The following is a 17,910-nucleotide window of genomic DNA, read 5'->3' as shown; positions in this document are numbered from 1 at the left end:
AAAGCGCTTAGACTGCCCCTCAAGCACAGTTAGTGCTCAACAAATGTTTACTAGTATCATCACTCTTATTTCAGCTAAGGGGGCCTCGTGCTCCATGTACAGCGGGATTGCCCAGAAGCTTATCCCCAGGTCCCACTTCCAGGAAGACTCTGACTTCATTGCTCAGGGGTGGCCTAGGAATCTGCATTTTTACAAGCTTCACCCATTCCCCCAAAAAGTACTACAATGCTCCCAGAAACCCAAGCTCTTCCACTTTCCTGTCCCCCTCTCCAGGCCACCCCAGAACCCACAAGAGTCACCATCATCACCTTTTGTCAAACCTAATATTCCACTCAGAAAGGGCCCTACCCCCACTTTTAGGGAAATTTGACTTTGGGTTAAAGTTCCAGTATCTAGTCTTCCATGACTGTAAAATGTGTCCATTTCTACAAAGAACGGGATACATGAATAATAGATCCTGTTCCTTAGACGAGTGATTCTCTGGGCTATTCCAGACCCTACTGATTCAGGTGCAGGAATCTGCATGTTACTCACCCCCTCTACTGCCCCCTGGAGTGTGAGGACCTCTGCTTTGGGGAACCTAGAACTGCCTTAGAGCCCGAGGAGAGGAGGAAGTGGCCACTCCCAATGGCCATGGGAGGACGCTCATGAACAAAAGCCTGCACCGCCCTCGTTCTGCCAGGGGAGGTGGCTGTCTCCTTACACCCCTGGGTGTCCCTCCCTGGAGCCATGGACGTGAGCCAGGGCCTCTTTGGGGCACATGGCTGCTGACTTCTCACCCCCGGTCCCATCCACACCTAGTTCCTTTGTTCCTCCAACCTGCTGAGCCTTTGCCCACGCCAGGGACTTTCCCTGCGGTTCCACCTGCCAGGTGTGCCCCCCTACACCTGCACCCAAGGCCAGCTCCATCTCCTCCTGGGCCCAGCTCAGATGTCACCTCTCTGGAGACCTCCCCTAACCCTTTTCTAAAGTGGCCTCCCTGCAATTCCCAATTTCACCTCACTTTTCCCCCCCTCAATACAATTTGTAATTATTTCACGTATTGTTCTCGTTCTCTCACCAGACCATAAGCTGCTGCAGAAGCAGGGATTCTGTTGTTGCCCAGAGCCAAGCACAGTGCCTGGCACATAGTGGGCCCACAGGGGATATTGGTTGACTGGACAAGTGAATGCTCCTCCAAGTCAAACTCCTGGAAAGCCAATTACCCAGAGGAGCAGGGGTTTTAGCCAGTGTGAGTGGGCACACCTTAAGAGGACCACAGAAATCCTGCTACTGTGAGCACCATTTTTAAACCAGGTACATATATGTTTATCATCACAAACCCAAGTTTTCATCACATTTTCAAAATGCCTCCCAAAAATGTAAAGAAGCTTGTTCTAAGGTAAGTTCTTTGAAATAGTACAGGAGATTGCTAATGGGTGGGGTTTGGGGTGTCTAGCATCTCCCTCTCCCAAAGGAAATAGCATCTCACCACTCTGGGGTGGCAGCCCCTCAGGCTCATGTCCCCTCATGTGTGGCTGGAGGGTGCAATGAGATCCCACACGGAGCAGGCTTAGCACAGTGAATGAGGCCACCAGGTAAATATCGGCATCACCAACCTGAGAAGCAGCTGCATCCCTCCAGGGCGCTCCTCTCTGGGAGCACCAGTGGCGGACAGGGCCAGGAAAACACCCAGCTAACTTATAGCCTTTCTTTTAAATAGCTGCTCAAGCTCTACCTCCTCAGGGAAGTCTTTTCTCTGCTTACCCCGATCCCCAACTATCAGGTGTCCCCTCACTGCGCCCTTGCTTAGCTCCCCCCGCCCCCCACCTCTGCTCCGCAGCAGAGCCATGCTTCATAACCACATGCTCCTGGCAGGGAGAGATGCAGATGCGTGTGAGCTCCAGGAGGATGAGGAACCTGCCTGGCTGCTCAGAGCCCATGGTGCCTGACACTTAGCACTCACTGTCTTTAGCTGCTTTATTTGTTTTTTTCGTTTTATTTTGTTTTGGGCTGCGTGGGGTCTTCACTGCGGTGCGCAGGCTTCTCACTGCAGTGGTTTCTCTTGTTGTGGAGCATGGGCTCTAGGCGCGCGGGCTTCAGTAGTTGTGGCACGTGGGCTCGGTAGTTGTGGCTCATGGGCTCTAGACCGCAGCCTCAGTAGTTATGGCCCGCAGGCTTAGCTGCTCCGCGACATGTAGGATCTTCCCAGACCAGGGCTCGAACCATGTCCCCTGCCTTGGCAGGTGGATTCTTCACCACTGGGCCACCAGGGAAGTCCCACTTTATTTGTTTGTTGAATGAACAAGAGCAAAGCCCACCATCTGATTGGACATCTGCAAGCTCCCTCCAGGCACTAAAACCATCACAGCACCCCCAGTTGTAATTCCTGCTAGAATTGCCAAAACAGCCGTACACTCATTTGCGGATGTGCTCAGGAGAGGTGGCTCCTTGACAGGTTGTGCACTTTCAGTGTCCTGGGCACCATCTCTAGGCTAATCATATTTGGTGTCGTTCACTCCACCAGCTTCCCTGGTTTACAGGTAACGAAGCTGAGGCTCAGAGAGGTGAGAGTGACGATGACAGCAATCATAGCAACAAGGTTTTTGAGCATTGCTATGCATGATTCTCTTTAAGTCTCACTACAGCCCCACACTATTATCCAGACTCAGGGTGCAAATCCTGGCTTTCCCTCCTGAGTCTGCCAGGAGGGAAAGCCAGGATTTGCACCCTGATCTGTGTGACTCAGAATCCCACGCTCTTAACCACGTGTGATTATACATTAAGCTGTCTTCAAATCCGGGGCTCACCCATGAGCCGTGCTTCCTGCTCACTTGTCATGCACCAGAACCATAAATCTACACCCTACACGTCATCGTTTCTTTACACTCAGTGGCCCTGAGAACCACAGCCTGTGAAGAGGTGGGGCTGACAACCCCCCCACCCCCAGTTCAGCTCTCCAAAGAGCCAAGGACAACAGTGACCACTCTTCTCCTATTTTCTTGACAAAAAAAAATAACAAAATCCCTACTGGTTACACAAGACCAGGAAGACCGAAAAAGTACATTTAAAGTAACTGATATTCTACAAACATTCCCAAGGGGGGCATGAACACTGAGAGAGGACCTCAGATCGGGAAAGCCATCACCCTGAACTAATGCTTTTGATTTACAAGACCAGAAGTGAAGTGTCCAAGGATGGCCCGGGGCTTCTGGGAAATTCGCACAGGACCCTGCATGTCCCCCGCATCTTGGGGGGAGAGGACAAGAAGGGGAAAGAGCCTTTGTCTCAGAGCTCACGGCAGCTGAATTGTCGGGCCCAGACTTCCAAGGTCTGTGCAGCTGCAGGAGAGCAGAGGAGGGACAGAGTGGTAGGAGGTGAGATCAGAGAGGACACCAGAGACCCTGCAGGCTCTGAGAGGCATTGCACAGATTTCAGCTTTCGCTCTGTGTGCGATGGGAAATTTTGGAGGGTTTTGAGCAGAGGAGTGCCATGGTCTGATTTATGTCTTAAAATGATTTCTCAGGCAGCCATATGCAAAAGAGATTGTAGTTGGGCCAGGGAAGAAGCTGGGACACCAGGTAGGACACCCCTGCGATAACTCAGGCCAAGATGATGGCAGCTGAGGAGGAGTGGTTAGATGTGGTCAGATCCTGGAAGTGTTGACAGGACTTCCTGACAGATGGGTCATGGGAGATGAGGAAAGAGGAGTGAGTCGAGGGGGACTCCAAGGGCTGTGGCCAGAGCAACTGGGTGGATTGGGATGCCACGTCTTGAGATGATGAGGAGAGGGGATTTGAACTGAATTCTTAATGACCCTGCAACCCAGAGCAACAAGATAAGCCTAATGCTTTGGCTTCAAGTCTCTCTGTCCCCTCCCTGTAAGTCTTATCCACAAACCATCCATCCATCCAATTATTCATTCATTCATTTGTATCACTTAATAAACATCACTGGTAACTACCATGTGGTAAACATGGGAGGCACTGGACACAGGAGGATTAATTAAATTCACACCCTGCGCTCCAGAAACGTATAATTTAGTGGGGGATTCAGAGACCAGCCATCCTGTTTTATGTATTCAGTCATCTGGTCCCTCAACAATCATCAGCACTTAATTTCTCACAAGTAAGCATTGCGATAGGCATTGCAGATGATCCTGCCCTTAAGAAAGTCCTAGTCCAATTGGAAAACCTGAGATTAACCACGCTTGCCCATTCATTCATTCATTCATTCACCGAAGAGTCACCGACATCCACCTTGTGCTGGTCTGGGAGAGGTTTCCCACTGGATGACCCAACAGTGGGGTCTACCGGGTGTCTCTAAGCAACAAGGCTTCCGTCTGGATCCCTGGCCTCCCCACAGGGTTCCACCTGCTGCCCTCACCATGTGAGCAAGCCCCAGTGGCAGCTGCCAGAGCCCATCACGACACCTCCCCACAGCATGCTGGGGGCTAACTTCGGTCCATCCATCCAGGTGGCCACCCTTGCAGCCATCCACGTGGGTACCATCTGACCTTTCTTAATACCCACACGTCCAAGAACCCAAGATGCATTCACTCTGGAGGCTCCTGGTCCTCCTCAGCTCACTGGCCTTGCCCTTGGCACTCCATAAGCAGCACTGGCCTGGCCTGGCCAAGACCCACAGAGACAGCAAATCGGGTCTGGCGAGAAGTAAGCTAAGCCCATGTTCTGCCCACTGTCACAGGGAGGGTAGGGAAAGCATTAACTTGACCCCACCACTGACTTGCTAGATGACCTGGAATTGGTCACTTACCCTCTTCTCTTCCTTTTCTCTTAGACCTGAAGTACACAAAATTGAGTTTGAGTTGATCATACGCCTATTCCTAGCACATCGTCATTATCATGAACCATGGCAAGACCCCTCTTGTGTTTTATTTTATGTTATTTTCCTCTCAACCTCTTACTCTCACGCCCATTCCCCTCTTCCTTGGCAGGCATTGCAGCTTGTTTAATATAGGTGTTGGCTTTTTTGGGGTGGTGCTGCGCAGCGTGTGGGATCTTAGTTCCCTGACCAAGAATTGAAGTCGGGCCCCCGCAGTGAAAGCACAGAGTCCTAACCACTGGAAAGCCAGGAAATTCCCTAATATATGTGTTTTTAAATGCCCATATCCTTGTAAAACATACAGTGTTTTGATTTACATAAATGGTAAAGCTATATAGATTTCTTTTTTTTTTTTTTTTTTTTTACTGTTTTCACTGGACACCGTGCTGTTGACATCTGTTGCTTCAGACTTGTACAGAAAAGTCCATGAAATACATCCACTTCATCATCACTTGGCCATTTCCCTAGGGATGAACACTTGAGTTGTCGCTAACTTCCCACTATTATAAACTACACAGCAATGAACATTCTCACGTGTCCTTCTTAGAACCTATGGGAGAATTTCCCTGGGATATACCCTGAAGGGAGATGGCTGGGCTCTAAGGCAGGTGCAAACTGAATTTAACTAAAGACTGCCGGATTGCTTTCTAGGATGGCTGTGCAGGTCTAAGCCCATTCCAATAACAAACAAGCATACCTGTATCCCTTGTTTCCCAACACTGGAGAGAATCCACTGGTATCAGCCTCCTTGGGCTGCCACAGCAAGATACCACAGACCAGGTGGCTTGAACAACAGACATTTATTTTCTCACAGCTCTGGAGGCTGGAAGTTCAAGATCAAGTTGCCCACAGGGTTGATTTCTGGTGAAACCTCTCTTCCTGGCTTGTAGATGGCCACATTCTCACTGTGTCCTCACAGGGTCTTTCCTCTGTGTGTGTACAGAGGGTGAGCGAGCATGTTCTGGTGTCTCTTCCTCTTCTTATAAGGACGCCAGTTCCATCGGATTAAGGCCCCACCCTTATGACCTGATTCAACGTTAACTCCTCCCTCAAGGCCCCATCTCCAAATACAGTCACATTGGAGATTAAGGCTTCACTATATTGATTTGGGGTGGGGGGAGCACAATTCAGTACATAACAGCATCTTTCTAATTGTTTGCCAGTCTGATGTGTGTTTGAGTGATATCTAATTGTTTTAGCTTGATTAGTGAGATTAGTTTGATTAGTGAGAAGTTTGAGCAACACGTCTTAATTCTGTTAGCCATTTTGACTTCTTTGAATTCCCTGTTCTTATCTTTTGCCCATTTTTCTATTTGCTTTCCAATTTTTTTAATCCTCTTTGATTTGAGAAGATGTTAATTTATTCTTGACATTAGTCCCTTGTCAGGTCTAAGCATTGGTAACATCTCTCCCAAACTGTCACCTATTAACTTTGCTTGTAGACACTTCATTGAACAGGAATATTTTCAAACTCATCAACATTTCATCTTATGGTTTATATTTGATGAGTCTTAAGCCCTTGTCTCCAGCCTGTTTTTTCTAACAGCTTTACAGTTTCACTTTTCACATATAGGATTTTAATCCATTTGGAGGCTATCTTTATGTATGTTTACATCTGTAAATTAGAGATTCAGCTTCACTTCTCTCCTTATGAGTCCATTCAACCCACCTACTAAATGGTCAGCTTTCCAGACACATGGATTCCCTTTTGAGTTCTGTGTTCTGTGTCTGTGTAACTGTTTCTGTACCCAAAACATAATATTTTAAATACTACATCTTTGTAAAATGCCATTTTATCTGATAGAACTTTCTTCTTCCAAATGAATCTTAGACTGTGTTGAGTTCCTTAAAAAAGAGAAAAAATCTTCTGGAAATTTAATTAGGGTTTCACTGAATTTGTTTATTAATTTAATGACAATTGACATTTTTGCAGTATTATGTTAGGCAATTACAAAAGTAATATATCTTTCAATTTATTCAGATTATATTTTAGATCCCTTAATAGAATTTTAAATTTATATAAATGTCTTAAGTATGTTTTGTTAAATTGATTCCTAGAGAATTTATGGGTTTTGTTGCCACAGTAAATATTGCCTAATTTTCTATTATATTTTCTAGTTGGTATTGCTGGTACAGATGAGAGGAAAGCTGTTGATTTTTAAAAATTAATCTGCTATCCAAAAGTCTTACTGACCGCTTATTAGTTCTAATAATTTGTCTTATTTATTCTGTTCAATTTTCTATCTAGAGGATTATATCATCTGCAAATAGTGACAGTCTTATCTTTTCTCTTCTAAACCTTATACTTCTTGTGCCTTTTTCTTATCTTGCACTATAGCCAAGGCCTCCTATAGGAATGGGAATATATCTAGAATTCTCCACTTAGTATATTTCTGTAGGTTTTTGGGATATAGTTTTTATCATGTTAAGAAAGTCCCCTTATATTTCTAGTTTCCTAAATTTTTCTGAATCATAAATCAGTATTGGTCCTTAACAAATGTTTTTCTGCATCTAAAAATTAATCCATCTTTTTCTTCTACTCTGTTAATGTGATAAACTGTATTAATAGATTTTCTTATGTTGAACCCATCCTAGCATTTCTGGAATAAATATGATATTTTTATAACATACTATAATTATCTATTTATAATCTGCTATTATTATATTATTTTTATAATGTACTTTATTATTTTTATCATGTATTATTTTTATAATATACATTAATGTATTTATAATGTATCAAACTAAAATTTATATTTTATAATGTAATATGATATTTTTATAATGTACTATTAGCTATTAGATTTGTTAGCTAGTAATTTATTTAGGATCTTAGCAAATTTTTCATACATAAAATTGATGTGTAATATCTTTTCCTTGTACTATTCTTGAAGCAAGTTGTACTAGCCTCATAAAATGAATATTGTATCTTCTTTTTCTATTTTCTTTCACAATTACCTTTTCATAAAGTTGGGTAAAAGTCTTCCATAAAACCATCTAGATCAAAACTTTTGGGGAATGAGATCACCTATTTCTTTTTTTTTTTTTTTTTTCTTTTTTGCGGTACGCGTGCCTCTCCCGTTGCGGAGCACAGGCTCCGGACGCGCAGGCTCAGCGGCCATGGCTCACGGGCCTAGCCGCTCCGCGGCATGTGGGATCCTCCCTGACCGGGGCACGAACCCGTGTCCCCTGCATCGGCAGGCGGACTCTCAACCACTGCGCCACCAGGGAAGCCCTGTTTCTATTTCTTAATGGTTTTAAGTTATCGATGTTTCCCATTTCCCCTCATCATGACTTGGCATTTTATGGTTTGCCATAAATGTATGCATTGCATTTAGGTTATCAAATATATTCACATGTGGTTGTGGCTCCAGGTATCCTCATCTGTACAATAGGTGCAGTTAGAATGCTGTTTCATTGGGCTGCTTTTGAGACTTAAATGAAGGCAAGTATGTGCAAAGTGTTTTTCAACTGTGAAAATGTTTATCTCTACAACCACTTCTCATGTATCTGTTAGGGTGTTACAGAAAACTCAAGTCAATCTGGTTTAAACAATAAAAAAAACGTATTTCACACAACTGAAAGTCATAGGTAGGGCAAGCTCCAGGTTTGGTTCAATCAGCAGCTCAAAGCTGCCAACCAGATCTGCATTTCATCCTTTTTTAGCTCTGTTATCGTCATGGTTTCATCCGCAGGCTGTTGGTTCACAGTGTGATAGGAAAATGGTGGCCAGTGGCCATTGGAGCTATAGGCTGTCTTGTTCCTTTCCAGTAGGAGAAAGAGAAAGAAACCTTCCCCTCAAACATGAAGCATAGGGTCTGTTTAGTCTGATAGAACCAACTTGGATCATATGTGAACTTTGTACCTGTAAGAGTCACCATGAAATGATAATCAACAGCCTCATCTGGACCAGGAATTGAAAAGAGTGTCTGAATCAAAAGAGGGGGTCAGGGCTTCCCTGGTGGCGCAGTGGTTGAGAGTCCGCCTGCCGATGCAGGGGACGTGGGTTCGGGCCCCGGTCCGGGAGGATCCCACATGCCGCGGAGCGGCTGCGCCCGTGAGCCATGGCCGCTGAACCTGCGTGTCCGGAGCCTGTGCTCCGCAACGGGAAAGGCCACAACAGTGAGAGGCCCGCGTACCGCAAAAAAAAAAAAAAAAAAAAAAAAAAAAAGAGGGGTCAGATGGGAAGAATAGGACGAATGGGTGGATGGGAGAGTGGGTGGATAAGAGGATGGATGGGAGGATGTATGGATGAGTGGATGGATGGGTAGATGGATGGATTGATGGATGGATATTGGATAGATAGATGGAGAATAGATGGGAGGATGGATGGATGGATGGATGGATACTGGACTGACAACTGCTAGTGTCTGCTGCTCACAAATACCCAAGTGCTACTATCATCATTAACCAAGAACTACTAAGAGTTCTAGGCATACCTATAGTTTCACTCCATCCTTGAAACTATTTCTTTACTGTATGTTCTCCTACTAGATAGAAAAATGATTTGTGTGTTTAGTGCCCAGTACTGAGCCTAATACCCAGTAGATGCTCAGTAAATATCCTTTGGCTAAATGTCTCAATATTCCTAGTAAGTATCCTATGAGATGGGTATTATTACTGCCCTATTACACAGATGAGGAAATCAAGACTCAGGGAGGTAGCAGAGCTAGGATTTGAACCCAGATCTATGACTCCAGAGACATTTTCTTTTTTTTTTTTTAATTTTTTAATTTTATTTATTTATTTTTGGCTGCATTGGGTCTTTGTTGCTGTGTGCAGGCTTTCTCTAGTTGTGGCGAGCCGGGGCTACTCTTTGCCCCAGTGCGCGAGCTTCTCATTGCGGCAGCTTCCCCTGTTGCGGAGCACGGGCTCTGGGTGCACGGGCTTCAGTACTTGTGGCACACAGGCCTAGCTGCTCGGAGGCATGTAGGATCTTCCTGGACCGGGGCTCGAACCCGTGTCCCCTGCATTGGTGGGCGGACTCCCAACCACTGCGCCACCAGAGAAGCCCCAGAGACACTTTCTGCAGCAGAAACATGGGGTGCTGAAAGGGGGTCTGGGGGCTGGCCCTGGAGGATACTGGTGAGGTGTGACAATGGCTTCTGTGGCTCTGCAGTAACACATAGTTCTCAGTGTGGGGCCTGAACACCTAGAGGGTTGAGTCAGTGCAATAAATGTGTCTTGAGGTGAGCTCTGAGGTTTGTCAGAACTGGGCCCCCAACCTGGGCAGCTGGGGTCTAGGGTCCAGAGAGCTAGGACTTCACGCAGGTCAATAGCTTTTCAAATTTCCCTCCTTCTTGGAATTCATTCTTTTCCACTGGTAGCTCCACCCAGCCTTGCAGTTTATTCCGAGCATGGTGGGGGAGGATATCCATTTATTCTCTCCTTATTTGCCCACCTCTTTTTCTCTTCAACCAACATTTACTGTGATCTAGATCCCGTACGTTAGGCTCTGTGTTCCACGTTCAGAGATGCGGCACTGGGCAAATTTCAACCATAATATCTCTCTTTAGCAGCTGTTGCCTGCCAGACCCTCTGCAGGTGTGTCACACCGGCACTGCAAAGCATCATTTCACGGATGAAGAATGTGGATCTCAGTGTTGGGGGCAGGGGGATGACACACCAATCACTCAGCAAGAAGCCGGTGTGCCAGCCTGCAACCTGGGCCTCCTGGCTCCAAACCCCCCACCTTTGCCAGGACATCGTGCAATGTCACTGGTCCCATATCCATTTCCAGTTATTGTGCAGGGCCTCACGAAGCGCAATACAGAGTGCCGAATCCAGAACATCCGCTTCCTGGACAGTCTGAATGCCTCCAGGCAGACGGCCTCGGGGATGGTGGGCTGGCTAATTGGCAGCATGAACCTTCAGCAGCATCAAGAAGGCAGGTGAGATCTTGAACCCCGTCACTGGCCCTGGGACTCCTGATAAAGCTCTAAGAGGGCAGAGCTTGAGGGCATGGCAGTACGAGGCCTGTGAAGAGGAAAGGAGGGAAGATTGGAAGGAGATGTCACGCCCAACACAAGGATGAGTAGGGGGCCCAGCACAAAGGGTCACTGGGAGAGGCAGCACAGCAGAATAATTAAAGGTGAAGGTTTGGGAGCAAAAGTTTCTGCATTTAAATCCTGACTCTGGGGCTTCCCTGGTGGCGCAGTGGTTGAGAGTCCGCCTACCGATGCAGGGGACACGGGTTCGTGCCCCGGTCCAGGAGGATCCCACATGCCGCGGAGCGGCTGGGCCCGTGAGCCATGGCCGCTGAGCCTGCGTGTCCGGAGCCTGTGCTCCGCAACGGGAGAGGCCACAGCAGTGAGAGGCCCGCGTACCGCAAAAAATATAAAATAAATAATAAATAAATCCTGACTCTGCCACCAAATTTGGGGAAATTGCTGGGCCACTCTGGTCTCATCTATAAAATGGGTGCCCAGAGCACAGCCTGGATAAACATCTGGGGTGCCAAAGGAACCCAGGACTAGAGTCTGACATTTGAACCCCACTCTTGCTTGAAAGCTGTGTGACTCTGGGCAAGGCATTTGAGCTCCCTGAGCTCCAGCCTTGAGTCCTCCTCAATGAAATGGGCGTAATTATCCCTGCGTCCTGGAGCTGTTAGGAGCTTTCCCTGTGGCACATAATGGATGCGTAGCCATTGGTATAATTAGCCTCGCAGAACTGGGCCTGTCCTCCACCTCCATCTTCCCCCCTTCCTCTCAGTGGATGCAGGCCTCCCCAGCTGCCTGGTCTCAAAGCTGCTCAAATGTAACACCATGATCCCAGCCTGCTGTGCCCTTGACCTACCTTCTCTCCGATTTGAATCCCTCATTCCCTCCCTTTTAATGAGCGCCAGTACTCACCAGCAGGGTTTCCCTTGCTGTGTGCAGTCACAATCACTTCCCTTCATTCATTCCTTTAACAATTGTTACAGTTATTCATTGAGCGCCTACTGTGTACCAGCACCTGGGCTGGGTACTGGGAATGCAGCTCTACACAGACCTACAGTCCCTGCCCTTTTGGATCTTACATCCTAGTTAGTGAGATAGGACACAAAAGTAAATAACTAATTTCAGATGGAGGGATATAACATGAAGACAAATTTAGCCAGGTCAGGGGTGAGAGTGAGAGGGCTGATCGGGGGACCTTCCTATCCCTTAAGTAGAAATATGAATGAAGAGAAGGAGGTGAGTGACATGAGGTCATGGGGGCACAGTGAATGCAAAGGCCCTGAGGTAGGAAGGAGATTGATGCATTTGAGGAGGAGGAAAAGTCCTGTGTGGCTGGGTGAGCAAGGGGAGGGTGGTAGGAGATGGGGCTGCAGAGGCAGGTGAGGCCAGACCCTGCAGATCTGAGGGGCTGTGATGCGGAGTTCAGATTTTATTGCAAGAGCAGTGAGAAACCAGTGGAGAACACTGAGTGATAGGGGAGTGTTAAGGCCCCTCTGGCTGCCACATGGAGATGGTTTGTGGAGAGGCCAAGATCGTAGCCTGGAGCCCAGAGAGAAACTAGAGCATCTCCAGGCAAGAAGTGATGGTGACCTGGACCAGACAAAATCAACAGAGTAACGGGAAGTGGCCCATTTCAGGATATATTTTGCAAGCAGAGCCAACATGATTTACTAATGAGTGGAATGTGGCGGTGAGGGATGGAGAGAAGTTGAAGACAGCTCCCACGGTTTGGGTCTGGGGCCCTGGGAAGGTGGTGGGGTTATCCACTGAGAGCGGGAGGCTGGCTCTGAGAACGGGCCCGGGGCTGGGTCTGCAGTTGGCTATGGGTTTCACAAATCAGTTGTGTGGAGCTGTTCGGGGGCGCTCAGGGACAGCTTGTAACCCCAGGGCTCCTGCAGGGAGCTCTTGCCCTCAGAGCATCTGTAAAAGGATCTGACTCCAAATCCGACTGCTAGGAGACAGGCCAGCCTTGTCTGTAACGCCCAAGGCCTTGAGGTCTGAGATCCTTCACCCTTGCAGGGGTCTTTGCTCTTTCCTTGTGCAGCGCCAACGTCACCAACATTCAGCTGGACTATGGTGGGATCCGGATGTCTTTCCATAAGGAGTGGTTCTTGGCAAACATCTCACTTGAATTTGACATTGACTCAAGGCTGTAAGTCATACAGAAGTGGGGCCTGAAGGGCACTGTTCCTCTTCACTGGGAACCTGGGAGTGGGGGGAGGGGGGCGGATTTGGGGAACCCAGATCTTTCTGCTGCAAACTGGTTTCAATTCCTGGTTTCTGAACTCACTTGCTGTGTGGCCTTGGGCAAGTCACTTCACATCTCTGAGCCTTGGTTTCTTCAGCTGAAATATGGATGGTGATCACTGGTCAGTGGAGGCAGGTCATATGCTCATTTAAACCTATGTGAGTTCCCTACAACGATTTTTAAAAAGAGAAACAGGGGGCTTCCCTGGTGGCGCAGTGGTTGAGGGTCCGCCTGCCGATGCAGGGGACACAGGTTCGTGCCCCGGTCCGGGAAGATCCCATATGCCATGGAGCGGCTGGGCCCGTGAGCCATGGCTGCTGAGCCTGCGCGTCCGGAGCCTGTGCTCCGCAACGGAAGAGGTCACGGCAGTGAGAGGCCCGCATACCAAAAAAAAAAAAAAAAAAGAGAGAGAGATATAGAGTTTAATGATCGCATCACCCTTCCCTCCTCTGGTTTAGACTACCCTTTAACATCTACTGCCTCTGGGAGGGCTCCACTAAATTGTAAAGATTATTAGAATAAGATTAACTCTCAATTTTTGAATTTCCAGGCCCCCTAATCTGGTCTATTTAAAGGATTTTCAGAAGGCACTCTGGCTAGTAGTGTTTTTCTCCTTAATTGCTAACCACAGAATTTAACATCCAGGCAACGTGGAGCCCCACTGTGCTGATGTCTTGAAAGAGACACTCTCCGTGTTGGCTGCTTCCTCCTCCTTCTATTCTTTCTCTGTCTCCTGCCCCTCCCCCCTCCTCCTCTCTCTCGTCCCCAGGCCCTTCAATAACCAGATCATAAAGACACACGCACGCATGAACCTCGCTGTGGAGTTCTGGCTGGAGAAGGATGAGTTTGGCCGGAGGGATCTGGTGATAGGCAACTGCCGCGTGGAGCCCAGCAGCATCCGCATGACTGTCCTCGATGAGTAAGATCCCAGCCGCCCCTCCCCAGGTCTGGGCCCCTTCCTGACTGGCCCTGGCTGCAGCCACAGGTCTCCACTACCTCCTGGGTGAGCCCCAAAGAGATCTCACCCAGGATCTTCCCCAGGATCTGTTCCTCCTCCTGCATCCCCATCCCAGAGGTGACCCTGCCACCCTCCCAGAAGCTAGACTCCTCCTCCGCCTCACTCCCCACAGCCCATCTTCCACAGGTCCCACCAATGACCTCCTGGCAACCCTCACCTGCTCCCTTTCTCTCCATCCCCACAGCCACTGACTGGGCTCGTAGTCCACTTCCTGGACCACCGTGGGAGCCTCCTCCAACTTTCCCTGACTCAGACCTCACCGCTTTCACTCTGTTCTCCCCCTGCAGCAGAAATCACTTTCTAGCCCAGAAATCTAGCCACGTCAGCCAGCCCCTGCTCCAGACACTCCAATGGTTCTCCAGTGCCCTCTGGATGAAGAGCAAACTCCTGGATGTCACTCAAGGCCCTACTTGTCCTGTCCCCTACCCCACTCTGCAGCCCTTTGCCCTCAAGTCTCTCTGAAGAACCCCCCTCCATCAGTATGCCATATATTTTCATACCACCGTGCCTTTGCACACGCTGATCCTTATGCTTGGATGCCCCTCCTTCCTTCTTTAAAGCTCTTCCTCGTCACTCATTCATTCAACAAATATTTGCTGAGAACCTACTATGTGCTAGGCACAACATGCTTGATGCTAGGGATACAGTAGTGAACAAGATAGAAAAAAATAGACTTAAATAAAGATCTGTAGACTAGCTGACCAAGTGTGTCAACCCCAACAGACTGAGTACCTCAAGGGCAAGATTTGTGTCTGATCTCTCTCTGTAATTCCAGAATGCTGAAAGCAACTAGGTCATCAGTGGCTATCCATTCATTTATTCATCAGACATTCACTGAATGCCTAGATCATGCCAGACATCCACGAAGAAAACTGTGGACTGTAGTTACTGACCTGGTTCTAATCTAATCAGCACTTAACTAGCTGTGTGACCTTGGGCAAGGCACATCACCTCTCTGAGCTGCGCCTTTGACTATTGCTTACAATGATGCCTCTCACGTAGGGCTCTCTGAGGATTAAATGGCTGTGTGAGATGTTCTCCACACACAGCACCTGGCATTAGTATTGTCTGTATTTATCTGTTCTGTTCTGTATATCTATCTCTCTTTCTAGAGATATCCCACCAAAGATGAAACATTTTTTCCACAACCTCAGAGACAACCTGGAAAAAGTTATCCCACACCTGATAGAAAGTCAGGTAAGTTTCAGAAAAGTAGTTTCACCTTGGGCATCCTTGAGTCCGAGGGTCAGGGCATATATATTGGCATTTCAGCAAAGAATTGGGCTTTAGAACCTGAGAAATCTCAAATTAAGATGTTAAATTTTGCCATCTACTGCCTGTGTGTCCTTGGACAAGTGACTTAGCCTCCCTGAGCCTCAGTTTCCCCATCTGTAACATGGGAACCATCACAGTCCCCATTTCACAGAGAGCCACAAAGATTCAGGGGGGCAAAGCACGGAAGTGCTGTGCATAGCACCTGGTGGGTAGTTGGCGTTCAGTACAAGGGAGCCACACTTGCCATGATTCCTTGTGGAAATCCCGTGGCTTCCAGCCACAGCTCCTCCAGTTTTCTTATCCCACTCCCTGGTCTGACCCTTCTCTCTGTGTTGGTGGCCCAGGAATGTCCTCTGATCGATGAAATCCTCAGGCAGCTGGATGTGAAACTGTTGAAAAGCCTCATGGGTGAGTGAGCACCTGTGTCCCTCCGGGGCGAGGACTCAGGACGGGCAAATGGCCAGAAGAGGTGTCCCCGCTGCAGCTCTTATTGAGGCCTGCTGAGGGGTGTCTGCATGTGCTCTGAGGACACTCAGAGGTGACCATATGACCATGACCTTCACTATCCCCCGAGAGAGCTGGGACAGCAGAGGGCACCCCTACCAAGCAGGCTGTGCCCCGCCAATTCACCCAAACCTCCAGGTTACCAGAGCTTCTCCCAAGATCTCCACTCAATCCTTTAGGGAGCACTGCCCTCCCACACACCCAAGCCCTCCCCCATCCCAGTTGCAGATAAACAGATATAGTCCCTGCCTTCAGGGAGCTCACGGTGAGTGGAAGACACAAGAACTGAATAATTAGATATCATTTGAAGAGTTTTAATGTGAATGTTCCCGGCACCAGGCCTTGGTCAGCATGGATGGATGAGAGACCCCTTCGGTGTGGACCTGGGGGTCAGAGGGCAGACACCTGGTGACTGATTCTGCCTCTTCTCCTTACAGAACAGGCCATTGCTCATGAACTCAACCAACTTTGAGTCCAGCCAGCCTTCCACGAGCCAGACTTGAGCGCCCCCTAGCTGCCCACTGATAATCAGAAGGAGATTCCAGATTTGGAGGCTGCAAGTCGCCCTCAGAGTGGGGCTTCTGATGTGCCACTCTTACCACAGGCCCTGTGGACATCCTGTCCTCTTCCACAATAAATTCTAGCTCTGAAGGGTACAGAGGTCCTTCTGCCTGGGCCCTGAGGTTTGAGTTCCAAAAGTCAGACCTGATGAAGGTCCATCCTGAGACTTGGCTGATGGCTGATAAGGTCCATCCCAAACCCAGGATATGCCTGAGTTCGCTCGTCAGCCCAGAAATGCCAGAGAAAACATTCTTTCTTTTCCTGTAATTTGCAGCCAATAGCGCACCCATGGATGTGCTCATCAGTGTGGGGAGGGCCCTGTTGCGAGTTCCCATCCCCTTGTTCATTCATCCCATGTTTATTGAGCACCTAATATGAGCCCAGAACCTTGCTGGGCTCCAAGGGGGTGAAGAAGAACAGTGACAGAGTGGTAAGTATAAACACTGGCACTAAACAGATCTGAGTTCAAATTTGATTCAGCCCAACGAGAAGTTCCAGGAGGGTATAAACATGTGCATCAGGGTGACCAATGACCCTCCAGCCCCCAGCACAGGCCTGACACCAAATGTGTGCTCAGCAAATACCCATGGTTAAATAATGGGTGAGTCCTCGTCTTATGACTCCCTAGCTGTATCGGGGACAAGGCATTTTACCTTTTGGTCTCCCTCCCCTGCAAAGTGGGAATAGAAATCTTACACGATGTGGAGCAGCGGGGGCCTCACACTGCTGGAGGGAGATGAGTCGCATCTCCACTTTGTAAAACTCGTGGCAACATCCCCTGAAGGGCAACATATTCCTCCCTCTGACCCACAGTCCCGATCCTAGGTACAGAAATACATGCACATGGGCACCGCAAGACATGTCCAACATGGCTCATAGCATCCGTAGTCATAATAGCCCCAGAGTGAAAACTCCCTAAATGCCCATCAAAAGAATGGGTAAATAGAATTGGTAAATACCTTGTGGGATCGTCACCAGCGGAATGTTCTACAGTAATGAAAATAACCTACACCCACACAACCACGTGGATGGATCTCACACACCTAACAAAGCCAGGCCCCGAAACACACGTCTCCCATCTACATGAGGCTCAAACACAGCAAACCTAACCCGTGCTGTCAGAGGTCAGGATGGTGGCTACCCTCAGGGAGAGGGTTAGTGGCTGGACGTAGTAGGAGGGCCTTCTGGAGGGCTGGTAACACTCTTTCTTGATCTGGGTGCTGGTTATGGGGAGGGTGTTCAGTTTGTGAAAATTCATTGAGCGGTTCACTTACGTGCATTTTTCTTATGTATGTTATACTTTAACAAAAAAATTTTTTTTGAAAATAAAAACTATTTACCAGGCAGGATGTTTGTAGGAGTACATGAAAAGACATTTGCAATATGTTTAGCATCTGCTAGGTCCATGGGCAATACTTATTAAAAGTCATTTAATTCATTGTTAATTATTTGATTAATGACTACTCACTTCTTAAATATAGATTCCTGCCCTCCTCCACCCAAGGAAAGGGACAGCATACTGAGAAATCAAGGGGAAATAC

At 48.0% G+C, this 17,910-nt stretch overlaps 1 protein-coding gene across 1 annotated transcript; it reads left to right on the top strand.

Moving 5' to 3' along the window:
• Positions 1 to 4,528: 4,528 nt before the first annotated feature.
• Positions 4,529 to 16,280, top strand: BPIFA3 (BPI fold containing family A member 3; the record flags this gene model as incomplete). Its single annotated transcript, XM_079944616.1, has 7 exons — positions 4,529 to 4,652; positions 10,565 to 10,715; positions 12,808 to 12,915; positions 13,781 to 13,930; positions 15,142 to 15,226; positions 15,649 to 15,712; positions 16,246 to 16,280. The coding sequence occupies 7 exons, from the start codon at positions 4,529 to 4,531 to the stop codon at positions 16,278 to 16,280; spliced, it is 717 nt and encodes a 238-aa protein (XP_079800742.1).
• Positions 16,281 to 17,910: the final 1,630 nt, after the last annotated feature.

Source organism: Stenella coeruleoalba, assembly GCF_951394435.1.
Source record: "Stenella coeruleoalba genome assembly, chromosome: 15".
NCBI lineage: Eukaryota > Metazoa > Chordata > Mammalia > Artiodactyla > Delphinidae > Stenella > Stenella coeruleoalba.
Note: the sequence above shows the minus strand (reverse complement) of the source record. Positions and strands in the feature narration are given on the sequence as shown.